Here is a 13,218-nt window from a genome sequence, read left to right as displayed (position 1 = left end):
TCCAGCTCATGAGAGAACACATCTGTCATTTTCACACAATCTTGGAAGCCAACAGAAACTTTGAAATCCTATCGTTTGCTTCTTTTAATTTTCCTTGTGAAACATGTCCATCATAACATACCAGGTGTACCACTTCTTTATTGTAAGAAAATCTACCCTTCATCAAATACATGTGGCTGGAAAGGTCTTAGGTCTTAGAGAAAACCCCAAGGCTGTCATATCCTTAGACAAATGTAATTTCTTACTATGTGCAAAATATGGATCCTTATATTTACAGACAGGTATCCCAATCACCACTCATCAAAGAAGCTTCTTTTACAACAGATGGAGTTCCACAGCTGGTCACACACAGATATTGTCTATGAATTGCCCAAGTCTAAGTGGCACATCTACAATGCAACCTCTACCCCTAAGGCTCATGGAACATAGAACAAGGAGTAAAGAAGACAATAATGAATATCTCAATTCTCATCAATTAAGCTCCCTCATGCAGCAGAGACCAGGAACACAAAAGGTCACAAATGGCCAAAGTGTGGAGAGTAGGAGTCTGCAGAGTGTGGGTCTGTGGACAGGACTCCTACAGTAAACTCCACCCACCCAGGGCTCAGGGACCATTGCAGAAGAGGAGGCAGAAAACTGTAAGAGCCAGGGAGGAGGTGCACGACCATATGGAAACAGGGTCCTATAAGCTCCTGGGACCTTGCTCATATGAACCTACAGCATGCACAAGGCCTAGCAAACTGAAGAAGACAAAACCCCAGTACAAAACCATGGAAATGGGCAGCAGCGCCAAACTTAGTTGAAGAAATATTGGCAGCTGATTACTGCTGGGTGAGGAAGAGCTGATCTTCTTAAAGGGAGGGAATTTAGATAGACTAGGCCTCAGTGGATGAACTTGTGGGATATCTGGGAACACTAATTTGACAAGATAGGCCTTAACATAAATGACAGAATTATGAATTGCCGTTGAGGGTATGGGAGGTACCAATGGGGAAGGGGATATAAAGATGATTAGGATGTCTGTATGAAATACACAAAAGCTCAACTTAAAAATTTACAAAAAAAGAAAGAAAAAGCAATCTACCCTTCAAACACTTCCCTCCCTTAGTTATGGACCACCACCTGCTCCTTTTTCCTCTTGTGCTACCTCTGTCCCCTTTCTGCACCTCCAGCTGGCTCTCCTCTCCCGTCTTCTAAGGGAAGAATGGCACCCTGGTCAACATCCCCAGGTCCACCATGTTGTCAGAGGTCTCTTCCCATCTCCTGGTTTAATGTTTTTGTGGCTAGTTGCTCTTGAATCTGAATTTCCAGCAAGGAGCCCACTCCTGACCTCTACATTAGTAAATCCAATTGTCCAGCTCTTTCACTAGACCTCCACCTCAAACTGCCTAAAACTGAGGCCCTGATCTTCCTATCCATGCCTCCTCCTCTCACACTGCAACTCCATCTCTCCTGTAGACCATGACAGAACTCATAGGATAACCTCCAACATCTCTTCCTTTCACCCTTCACATCCAGCCTGTTAGGAAATCTTGTTCACTCTACACAGTTCAGAACTTATCCGGAATCCAATCTTCTAATTGCTTCCACTGTCACCACCTGGTCCAGGCACCATCATCTGTTCCCTCCTGGGTGGTCTGAATGTTAGCTCCCTCCCCAAATTCTTATGCTGAGATTCTAACTTCTAAAATGACTTTAATGGGAGATAGGACCTTTGAGAAGGGGTGTGGTCACGAGGGCAGAGCCTTCACGAATGGACTTAGTACTTTAGTGAAAGACATACAAGGGGACCTTGTGTGTCTTTCACCATGTGAGGACACAGCAGTTTACAGTTCAGAAGAAGGCTTCCCCTACAACTTGACTGTGCTGGCACCCTGAGCTCCATAACTGTGAGAAAGAAATATCTGCTATGTCTAAGCAACCCAGTTTAAGGTATTTTGTTACAGCACTGTAAAGACACTGAGACCTCTACACCATAGATAAAGCAACCTAACAACCCCAGCTGCCTCCCTACAGAGCATGTCAGCACAATAGCCAGCGATCTTTAAGAACCCAAGTCATGCCTTATTTATTCCTCTCCAAGAAAACGCTCAGTGCTCCCCTTGGAACAAAAAGCTAGCATGCACAGAAGCCTGTGAAGTCTCCCTACCTACCTGTCCCCTTCCACACAAGTTAGCATCTGACCTCAACTCACCTACTCTCTTACTTCCCAGAACAAGACCAGGGTGCTCTGGCCAACCAGCAGATTCCTCTGCCAAAACACTCTGCAAGCCACTGTCTACCTTGGCTTGTTCTTCATCACCTTCAAGTCATTGCTTAACTCTTACTGTCCGCTTGAAGCCCACCCTAATCACACTATCTAAACTGCTCCTTCACCCCACACTCCAGAATCCCCTTACTCTAGTCTAATCTAGTCTTGTCTCTGCAGTACTTCTCAGCTCTGACACACCAGCTTATTCTCTCTCCCCTCTCGGGATCACAGACTCCAAGACAGAAAGAACCTTTGTTTCATTCACTGATGTATCACAAACACTTAGACACTGAACTGGGGAGATGCTTCAATGGCTAAAGCACTTGCCACACAAGCATAAGGACTGGAGTTCCAGTCCCTAGGACCCACGTAAATGCCCAGTGGATGTGGCAGCTTGCCTATAATTCTAGAACTCTTAAGTGGAAACGGGATCTGTGGTACAAGCTTACTGTGTTGGTGAGTTCTGGGTTCAACTGAGAGCCCCTGCCTCAACAATAAGATGGAGAGCAACTAAACAGGATTTTTGACATCAGCCTCTGGCTCCACATGCATGTACACACGTACACACACATACACACACACACACACACACATACACACACGCACAGACGCATGCATGAACACAAACCCAAACACACATGTACTCCCCCCACACATTTAAACGTGCATGCACCCACACTACACACAGAGATACATGCAAACAAACAGTACTCAGAATGGTGCCCAGCATGCAGGAGTCTCATGATAAATGCTTCTAGAGATGTGAACCGTGACTAGCTGCAGAATGTCTGGATAATGAGTTACATATGATTTTCAGCAGGAACATCATCATCCTTCTTTCTCCTCCTGTGAGATGGGGACCCTCACTTTGTAGTTAGGAAAATTTAGGTCAAGTTTCTGGAAGACACAGACTGAAAATCCTGGTTTCCAGGCTCTATCAAGGGTACTTTCTCTGTCCCAAACCATTGTGTGGGGACAAAAAAATTATGCTTACTTTAAGATTCTACAGAATGAGACACTCAGGAGAAATGAACAGCACCTTCTTTTATTCCCAGGTAGTTTTTTATATTTATTTGTGTGTGTGTGTGTGTGTGTGTGTGTGTGTGCATACATGCACATGCCATGGTATACTGCACATGTGGAAGTCAAAGGACAGCTTTTGGAAGTCTGTTTTCTCCATGTGAGTCCTGGGGATTGAACATAAGTCCTCAGGTTTGGCAGCAAGCACCTCTGTATGCTCAGTCGCATTGTAGCCCATTGGTCCTTAAGAAGTAAGAACAATGATAGGTAGGCTAACTACACTTGTAATCATTATATCTGAACAAGCAGCGCTGCCTAGCTGTGGGCACCGTGTGCCCATCCTTTGCCTCCCTCCTTCCTTTTGCTACAGAAGAAAGCTCTATGCTCCTGGCTAGAGCCAGCATGGACATGCTCATTCACCAGTTCCAACACCCTCAATGAATTCCCCAACAAGCCTTTCTTCTCTCTAGGAGATCATTTCAACTGACACACAGGCATCAGGCAATATTAAAAATTATTTCCGCATAGCTGAGCATGGGGGCACATGCCTTTAATCCCAGCACTTGGGAGACAAAGACAGGCAGATCACTGTGAGACTGAGGTCAGCCTAGAATGGTCTACATAGTGAGACCCTGTCTCAAAGATGATAGATAGATGATAGATAGATGGATGGATGGACAGGTGATAGATAGATAGATAGATAGATAGATAGATAGATAGATAGATGATCGATGATAGATTTAGATAGATGATAGATAGATAGATAGATAGATAGATAGATAGATAGATAGATAGATAGATAGATAGAGCCCCTCTCTAGTCCTAACACACAGTGTCTGGGTAAAGCCAGACTTGTGCCTAGGGGAGCTCAGTGGCTGCCTCCTCCCCGACTTCTCCCATCCTCTACCCAGGCCATTCCAATCAGGCTTCTACTCAGTCACTCTATCACATCTTCTTCCCAAGGTCCACAATGGCTTCAACTTTGCCCAGCTTGTGTTCAACTCCAGCCTTCATTTTTAGTTCCTAAGTGGGGACCAGGACAGAGGTGAACTCTCCTCACTCCCTTCCTCCCAGGGTGTCACTGTTTCTCTTTCCAAGAGGAATCCTATCCTTTCCCTAACCTCAGGGAGGACCGCAAGCCAGCTCTTGGATCTCTTTCCCATCTATAACCAATTCCTCTTTGTTCCTGACAAGTGGTTTTAAATATACATGCTTATGATTATCAATTGCTTTTAGTCCTCCGCATAGTTACCAAACTTATAATAGGTACACGTGGTTCTTTCTAAAGACTACTCCTTCACAAATTCCAGTTCAATGATGTTGAGTCTCAAATTAATCTGGATGGACCAGCCTCTGCACCTCAAACCCTGGGCTCTTCCATTACCTAGGTCTCCTTATTCCTCCACAGAACTATCCTTTAGTGAAGAGGCATTCCCAACCGCCCCATTCCATGTCTCCAACTCTGTGGCTAGCCCATTATTGCTGCAGTATTTTCCATTGGGGCTTCATAACTGACATATTATCTACTGACTTTCTCTTGCCATCTTCACTGACATAAGCTCCAAGAGACAGAAAACTGACTGGGTCTTTTCTTTCTTTGCTTGCTTTTTTTTTTTTTTTTTTTTTTTTTTTTTTTTTTTTGTCTTTCTGAGACAGGGTCTCCCTGTAGCCCCAGCTGTCCTGGAACTCACTATGTAGACCAGGCTGGCCTTGAACTCACAGAGATCCGCCTGCCTCTGCCTCCCAAGTGCTGGGATTAAAGGCATGCGCCACCATGCCCAGCTGCTTGCTTTTATTTCACATTTTTCTTTTCTTTTGTTTCTTTCACTTCAATTGGTAACCCTTGAAGCATACTTGTTGACTCATTTAAGAAACCCAAACCCATTTTTTAAAAGCAGAGTAACTACTGCTGCCTTCCTTAGGAGATGGTGCAAATACGGCAGCTGACACTGACCAATCAAGTGGTAATTTAATTAGCAGTCAAATAAAGAAGGATCCAACCTCCAGCCTTTCTGGTCAACACAACTCACACTCACATCTCTCCCCTTAGGAAGGAGGAGTGAGGGCTACAGAAATCAGAGCCCCAAATAGCAGCAATCCTTCCACCTCAAATGCTACCAAAAGGACTCATTAACTCCTTTAGGCTTGGGTTACAATATTAGGTTAAGTATATTTGCTGTCCTCTAAACTAAATAAGAGCTCTATATACACATGACAAAATGTGGAAAGCAATTACCTCGACCAAGTTGTGTATCTTGCAGCCATCTTCCCGGATTAGCTTGTATTTTTTAGCAAACAGATCCCCCTTGTCTTCCAAGGTCAAGGCAGCCTCCCTTCTGGGCTCCCTCCGGGGCAGCAGCGGACACTCTGCCCAGGCCCGCATGGTTTGCTGGATTGCTTGCACATTGCTCTGAGTCTGTGTAACTCTGCGCTCCAGCTCGGCAGTGGCCATTTGTACCTTCTCCATGTAGTCCCAGAAGTCATCCTGCCATGTCAGCCATGTGGCTGCCATGTTGAGCTGCTCATCAATAGCTCCCAACTCATCTTCAATGAGAGGGTGTTCAACTTCCAGAAGAGTCTGTTTCAGTTTATTGTATCCTTGCACAAGAAGTTCAAGATTCCCAATGTACTGAGCAAAACAAGAACAGAAAAGAACAGAGAACAGAGGGCCAGATATGCTAGCACTTTATCTGAGAGGCACCAAAATAACAAACAACAATCTATTCAAAAGATATCTAATAGGGGCTGGAGAGATGGCTCAGATGGTTAAGAGGACCTGGGTTCAGTTCCCAACACTGACATGGCAGCTAACGATCAACTCTAACTCCAGTTCTGACACCCTCTTCTGGCCTCTACAGGTATTGCACTTGCAGGCAAAACACTCATACACATAAAATAAAAATAAATAATTTAACAAAAGATGCTAAGTATCAAAAACCACAAACCTTTAAAATAGTATTCTTTTTTTTGAAAATGGTTAAAGCTGAATCTGGTATGTCAGACTTCTTCAGCATCAAAAGGTATTTCACTTCTCTCAGTACAGCCACAAGCTATTCAAAGAAGATCAAGGATTAGTGCATAGTTTAAGAATATATTGTGGGCCAACAAGATGGCTCAGCAAGGAAAAGTGCTTTCTGTGTAGGCCTAACAACCTGAGCTCCATCCCTAGATGGGGCTGAAGAGATGACTCAGTGGTTATGAATACTTGCTGCTCTTACACAGAACCCAGGTTTGATTTCTTGAACAGAGCAGCTAACCACCATCTGTAACTCCAGCTCCAGGGGATCCAACACCTTCTTGTGGCCTCCATGGGTATTGCACACATGGTGAACTTATACACATGCAAGCAAAACACTCCATATACATACAATAAAAATCAATCAACCAATTTTTTTAAAAAGTCAGATATGCTGATGTCTACAATCCCAGCCCCAGAACTCTCACAGTGAGAGGGAAAATGGAAACAGGACAATCAACTGGGAGCTCATATGCCCAGCACAGTGGTAGAAATGAGAGACTTCACCTCAAACCCAAGGTGGAAGCTAAGAATCACCTCCCAAAAAACTGTCTTCTTAATTCCTCTCTCTCTCAATCTTTTTTAAAAGAATACATTTTTACTTTAAGAGTTTAACTTGAAATATTTAAAATGTCAACTAATAGCTACTTTATTTCCAATTTATCAAAGCAAACAGACTTTTGCTTCATGTTTTCAAAACCCTAAATGATACATGTGATTATCCAGTAAGGCATATGAACTTTACTATGTTTATATCTTCTTTTAGCTAATTAAAATTTCATCCTGAAATCCTAGATTTACAGAATCCACAGACTACACAGAACCTGTTAGGCTTTGGTAGATGGTGGTCATAATTTTTCTCAATGGGAAAATAAGATTGTGTATTGTGGTTAAAGCAATGATAATCTGGACTATCCCTAAAACATTTCAAGCAGTTGACTTCATACTTGTCCTAAGTTAGTTCTGTCAACTTGACATAGCCTAGAGTCAGCTGAGAAGGCAATCTTAACCGATGGATTTCCCAGATCAGATTGGCCTATGTGCATCTCTATGAGAATTGTCTTGATTATTGATTGATGTAGGAGTGCCCAACCTACTATGGGCAGCACCATCCCCTGGGCAGGTGGTCCTGGGCTGTGTAAGAATGCTTGCTAAGCACGAGCCTCTGAGAGAACCAGGAAGCAGCATTTCTGGATGGCTTCTGCTTCAAGTTCCCACCTGAGTTCCCGCCCTGACAGCCCCCATTGATGGACTTTTAACTTCTCATATAAAATAAACCCTTTCCTCCCCTAAGTCGCTTTTGGCTCTGGTGTTTGTCACAGAAATAGAAAAGAAACTCAAATAATACTTAAATGTTATGTTTATATTAAAATTTCACTACTCATCTATTTTGAAATAAATGCCATTTCCAGAAGAAAATTTATTTTGAGAAAAAAACATGTAACATTTGCAGTATATCCTGGCGAAATCTCCCCACCCAGTCATGACAGCTGTCTAAAGAACAGAAGCCCCTACCCACTAAAATCATCTGGAAGGAAAGGAAGAAAACAAACCAGCTTTATAAAATAAGAGTTCTCAGTTTTCTCAATTAAATATTTAGGTATGTGTGTCAAATTTCATTAGCAAAATTAAGCAATGCTGATATTTGTTTTTAGGAAAACGTCAGTATTAAGGTATAGGACATGACCCTTAAATTTAATAAGTCAACTCTTCTACTTCCTAGGCATGCATTTGAACTGCCAGGGAAACTCTGGATAATCACTTACACAAAAGTGAATAAACGTCATTACCTGATCTGCCAGATCCTGGCACTACCTTTTTTTTGTCATAGAAAACTTTCAAATAAACTTGCCTTTTATTGTTATGCAAATCCATCGTAGGTAAATAGAAAATAATGATTATTTTGTGCCTCATCTAGAAAGCTAAAAGACTGGAGATAGGTTGTTCAAAATATGTATACATGTGAATGCATATATATGTACATATATATATACACATATGTTTATGGCACATGCACACCTTGAAATTATATGTACACATACATGCATATGTACATGACTGCCAAAAACAGTTCCTGTATTGTCATTTTATATGTTTTATAATTAGCCATGTGTATGGGGTGCATAGCTATAATCTTAGCAGTCGGGGATAGAAGCAGGATGATCCTAAGTTTAAGGCCAGTCTTGGTTACATGAGACTTTACCACAAAAAAAAAACAACCAAAACAAAAAAAAAAAAAAAAAAAAAAAAAAAAAAAAAAAAAAGGGGCTAGAGAGATGGATCAGACGTTACGAGCACATGCTGATCTTGCAGAAGATCCAGGTTCAGTTTCATTTAATCTGTGTATTCCCCATATCTTAGCCTTCATGCTCTAATTAACTAAAAAAACTAGTATTTGTTATGAAAATACACATGGCAGAAGCCATTTGGTAAAGATGAAAGATTCAGTCCAGCTGAGCTCACATACACCGAGGTTCCCAAGTATCAGACATGATGCTGAAACACAGATTAAATGAAATGGTTCCCACCAGAAGTTGTTCATATCAAGTGAGTGACAGATGCTAAAGAAATAAATACAAGACATCAACTAATTAATGATAAACTGAGGAAGTGGGCAGGCCTGAGGGGCGCACTCCTATAATCCCAGCTACTCGGGATACAGAGACAGAAGGATTGCTAATTTAAAGTTTTCTGGTCTACAAGGTGAGTTCAAAGTCAGCCTGGGCAAGAGTGAGACCCAATCTTTAAAAAATAAATAAATAAATAGGAATATAATAATAAATAAATAAGGTACAAATAAGTTCATGGTAGAGTACTTGCCTAGAATCCATAAGGTTCTGGGTTCAATCAAACATATATGCATACCGGGAGGGGGGAGGGACGACAAAGAGAAAGAGAGAGAGATAAAAATATCTCTGTAAAACAAAAACTTTCTGGAGTTTGAACTTATATTCCTCACAACACTGACATCTTCCCAAAATAACGTATAAATGATTGGAAATGTACTTTTCAAAGCAACAGAAGAATCTAAGGAACATACTTACCATGAAAATAACACCTATAAGTCATCTTAGAAAATCAAATCCCTACCTTTGGGTCAAAGTTGACACTAAGAAGACCATTTATGGCACTAAATTTAACCAAGGGTTGATTCAGATTGAATTCACAAATTTCGTCCACATTTCTTCTCCATTCATTATAGATATGACTTTCAAACTGGTCCAGCAAACTGGTCATTTCAGCATATTTCTGATAAACTGCAGCTTCATCAGGATTGTCCAAGAATCTGCAGGAACAAGGTTTTTCTACTTTTCTAGACACTTCAGCGGAGTGCCACATATTTTACAATAGAGAATGCACAGAGTATGATAAGCAGAAGCAATGAAGACAATCCAATGCTTTTAAACTGTTTCTGCGTTAAGACAGGTAGAGCTCTAAATGAATACATGCAGCTCCAAAGACTTACTAAATGTCAGTAGCAACAACTTATCACTTTCTAGCAGGACATTAAAAAAGGCACAGAGGACTACACAATAGAAGGTGTACCTGTCACTAAAGAAAGGAAAACTAAACCTTCCAAACACATTGTGAATGAAGAAGAGAGAGATGCTAAAGGAAGTAGAAAATGACTAAATATATGCAGTTATAAGGATCCCATTAAAATATTCTAAAACCACAGAGATGAAGCCCTCCCACTGAACCCAACCATGAGCAGAGTAAGGCTGAATCTTGTTAAGCACAAACACGAACCACTCACAGTTCTGTATAAAAATCTCCCATAACCCAGCTGTGGTGGCAAGCGCCTATAATCCTAGCACTTGGGAGGTGGAGGCAGGAGGATCAGGACTTCAAGACCATCCTCAGCTACATAGTGAGTCTGAGGACAACTACATGAGACTGTCTCAAAACAAAACAAAATAAGACAAAAACACCCATAACATTAGCATAATTTACCATGAAGTCAATCTAACTACTTACAGATAATGGAGAGATGTAAGGTTTGACCAAAACATTTGAAGCCGTTCATGGAGCTCTCTGGCCCATTTAATATTTCCAGAGGTGAATGCCATATTCTTGTTAAGAACGATATGTCCATGTTCAACCTGCAAATCGATGTTTTCATGAAGAAGGAACAGAACACTTAGGCGCCATCCAACCTTTTGGGCAGTTGGTTGTTTTGATACTTTCATAGCAGGATTAGACATGGGTGTTAATAACTTAATTAAAGGAAGAGTTAAGGTTCCAAAGCAAATTCTCCTTCACCATAAGAAAACCATTAAACAAAAGCACTGAGTTGGGGGGTGTAGCTTAGTGATAAGAGTTTTTGTCTAGCATGCATGATGCTAAGTTCAGTATGGGTTCAATCCCCAGCACTGAAAATTATTCAGTATTTACATAGAAGGACACCAATTTCCATTTCTGAACTATAATCCATCCAGTAGATCTAATCTTTACATATAATGAAAGTAGTCCCAGTTGATAGCCTTTACTGACAGTCCTGGGACAAGCTCACCTGCTTTGTGTGTTCATCATACAGTTGCTTACACATATCCAACTCTGCATTAAACATGTTCAACAATGTGCTGTAATGTGGGCTGAAGATTTCCATGACAACTGGTTTTTCTAGAAAATTCCCAAATATGGTCAAAAGCTATAAAAATCAAAGTTAAGGAAAGGTTAAGAATTATGTGTTTTTAATACAAGCATTCAGCTCATGACTTCCCCCATTAAACTTCTTATGCAACTAGAGGCAAAGTCTAGAACTCTAAAATCCCTTTGAATGCCACAAAAAGCAAAACATACTTTGCATCTTCCTGAAATTCTATATAACCAATAAGCCAAATTCTAGGTGAAATTTCTTTGCTTCAGTGGAAATTGAGAGGGTTAAAAATGAGCAACTGTCTATCAGCAGTATTAGTTCAGAGGGAATACTACTTCCTATTGGGTGTCAAGAAACATTTTCAACTTGCTTTGTGTATTAAGGGCAGAAGCAACATTTACACTCATGTTATATGGCTTTTTCTTCTGACACATGGAGGGCCTCTTGGTCATACCATCAGCATTACACTAAATGTACCAATCACAGTGACTGCTCTGCCGTTCTCTCATGTACCCAAGACCTAGTCGCTTCTAACAGTGGCTTGGGGCAACAGTGGTTACTGTTCTGAAAACACCTCATTTGACATGAATGTCCTGACTCAAGGACATTGAGCTAATCAGATTGTCTGTTTCTCAGAAACAGCATGTGGCTGGCTGAATCCATGCAGCCTAAAATTACAAGCAAGCAGAAAGAACCAGCTAGCAGAAGGAGCCAGTGGAGAGAGAGCGGGGCGGGGAACAAGGTGTACTGACCAGCATCAGGTGCGACACTGTGAAAATCTACACTCTCCATTTCTCACCAAAGGCTCCTAGGTTTCCCAGGAGCTTCCCTACCAGTTTCTAGGAAGACTGGCTGCGTTTACTGTCTGATATGGATTATTTTATGTGTTAGCATGAGATGGTTTTCCTCACAAGAAAAATGATGTACTTAATGCAATATTTGATGCAACAAGAGTTTATATAGCACGATGTGTCAGACATGATTAACTAAGGGTCTTAAAATACTATTATCAGAGACTCCACCTGAGAAAACTGAATTGTGTGGTGGGAGTAACTTGAAAAAATTCATAAGGCTAGTGGCAGCGCTGGAATTTAAAGCCAGGCCCCATGCTTCACTAGGCACCCCTTGTAAGCAAAGGTGCTATCGAAACTTATGTCACAGTAGTCTTTCCCATCGAAGGTCTTGCTTTCTACACAGCCAGTTACTAGTGGTTAACTGCAATCCAAAAAGATCAAACAAAAATTTCTAGAAGCAAACAATTTCATAAACTTGTCAATTCTGTAATTTTATAGTACACCATTAATATTATTCTGTTTATCATCAATATTATTAATCTTACAGTGCTTAATTTATAAACTAAAATTGATCATAGGTACTCAAACATAAGAAAATATATAGTATTCATAGAGTTCTGTGCTATATAAGTTTCAGACATCCCCTGGGGATACCTATGTGTACTTTGTAATATGCCTATTATTATGTATTTTATATTGACATTTTTTCCAAAAAAAGACATCTCAAAATAGCCAAGTATATCTAAGGTGGCAGAAAACTCGAATCCCAAGACTTCTGCTTGTTAGCAATATGAAAGAGAATTTTGCTCTGTTTTTCTTTGGGAAGCAATAGGTATCCCTCAAAGCTTTCATTGAAAAACATCTTCATTATAAAATTTTGCAAACACTCCTGTAAATTACACTCACTGAAAATAACATGGTGAAACTTATGCAAATTATCATATAAGTGTAGCTATATCTCAGGGGCCAATTTACACAAACACATTCTGGCTTCTTCTGGTAACAACAATTATAACTATAACAGAAACTACCAAGTATTTTTAAATCCACTTGGCTAGCTACCTAGCAAAATGTGAATTATTAACTTTCTTCTTGTGGCCATTGATCTGTTGAGTTGGGGGTGCATGTGAATCCCCAAGTCAACACTGTCTCCTAGGTTAACAAAGCGAACCCCAGCAACAACTAGAAATATTCTTTCACAACACTTAGGCTCACCAGAAGCATCCTAGCTAGCATCAGCTTATCTGGCGTACACATTGAGTATAAAAGAGAAAGACAGAGAAAATGCTCTTGGTAGAACCTGAAAGCTGAGAAGTGGTAAGCTTCATCCTGTTGGACAATACACATTACCACAATCACTCATCACCATAAATACATCTCTCCAGGATGAGAGCAAAAGTCACTGGAACCTCCCACGAACCTCCCACATCTTTGCAGCAGAATAAAGGCTGTTTTATGGTTTTGGTGTTCTCCTCACATTGTCCTGCAGCCCTGAGGACTGAGTCCTATCTCTCCAGGATGAGAGCAAAAGTCACTG

At 40.9% G+C, this 13,218-nt stretch overlaps 1 protein-coding gene across 1 annotated transcript in view; it reads right to left on the bottom strand.

Annotated features, from left to right (window-relative positions):
- The window catches only part of Dnah11 (dynein axonemal heavy chain 11), a 381,221-nt gene that overhangs the window by 318,852 nt on the left and 49,151 nt on the right, over window positions 1-13,218 (bottom strand). Inside the window, exons 10-14 of the mRNA XM_029567531.1 lie at window positions 10,801-10,938; window positions 10,266-10,390; window positions 9,378-9,573; window positions 6,217-6,321; window positions 5,508-5,900 (exon numbers count right to left, since the gene is read on the bottom strand). Of these exons, the coding sequence (XP_029423391.1) occupies window positions 5,508-5,900; window positions 6,217-6,321; window positions 9,378-9,573; window positions 10,266-10,390; window positions 10,801-10,938 (957 nt within the window). The remainder of the gene's footprint in view (window positions 1-5,507; window positions 5,901-6,216; window positions 6,322-9,377; window positions 9,574-10,265; window positions 10,391-10,800; window positions 10,939-13,218) is intronic.

This window comes from Nannospalax galili, unplaced genomic scaffold (assembly GCF_000622305.1).
Source record: "Nannospalax galili isolate Female #2095 unplaced genomic scaffold, S.galili_v1.0 scaffold158, whole genome shotgun sequence".
NCBI classification, from domain to species: domain Eukaryota; kingdom Metazoa; phylum Chordata; class Mammalia; order Rodentia; family Spalacidae; genus Nannospalax; species Nannospalax galili.
This window is presented reverse-complemented; position numbering and strand designations above follow the sequence as displayed.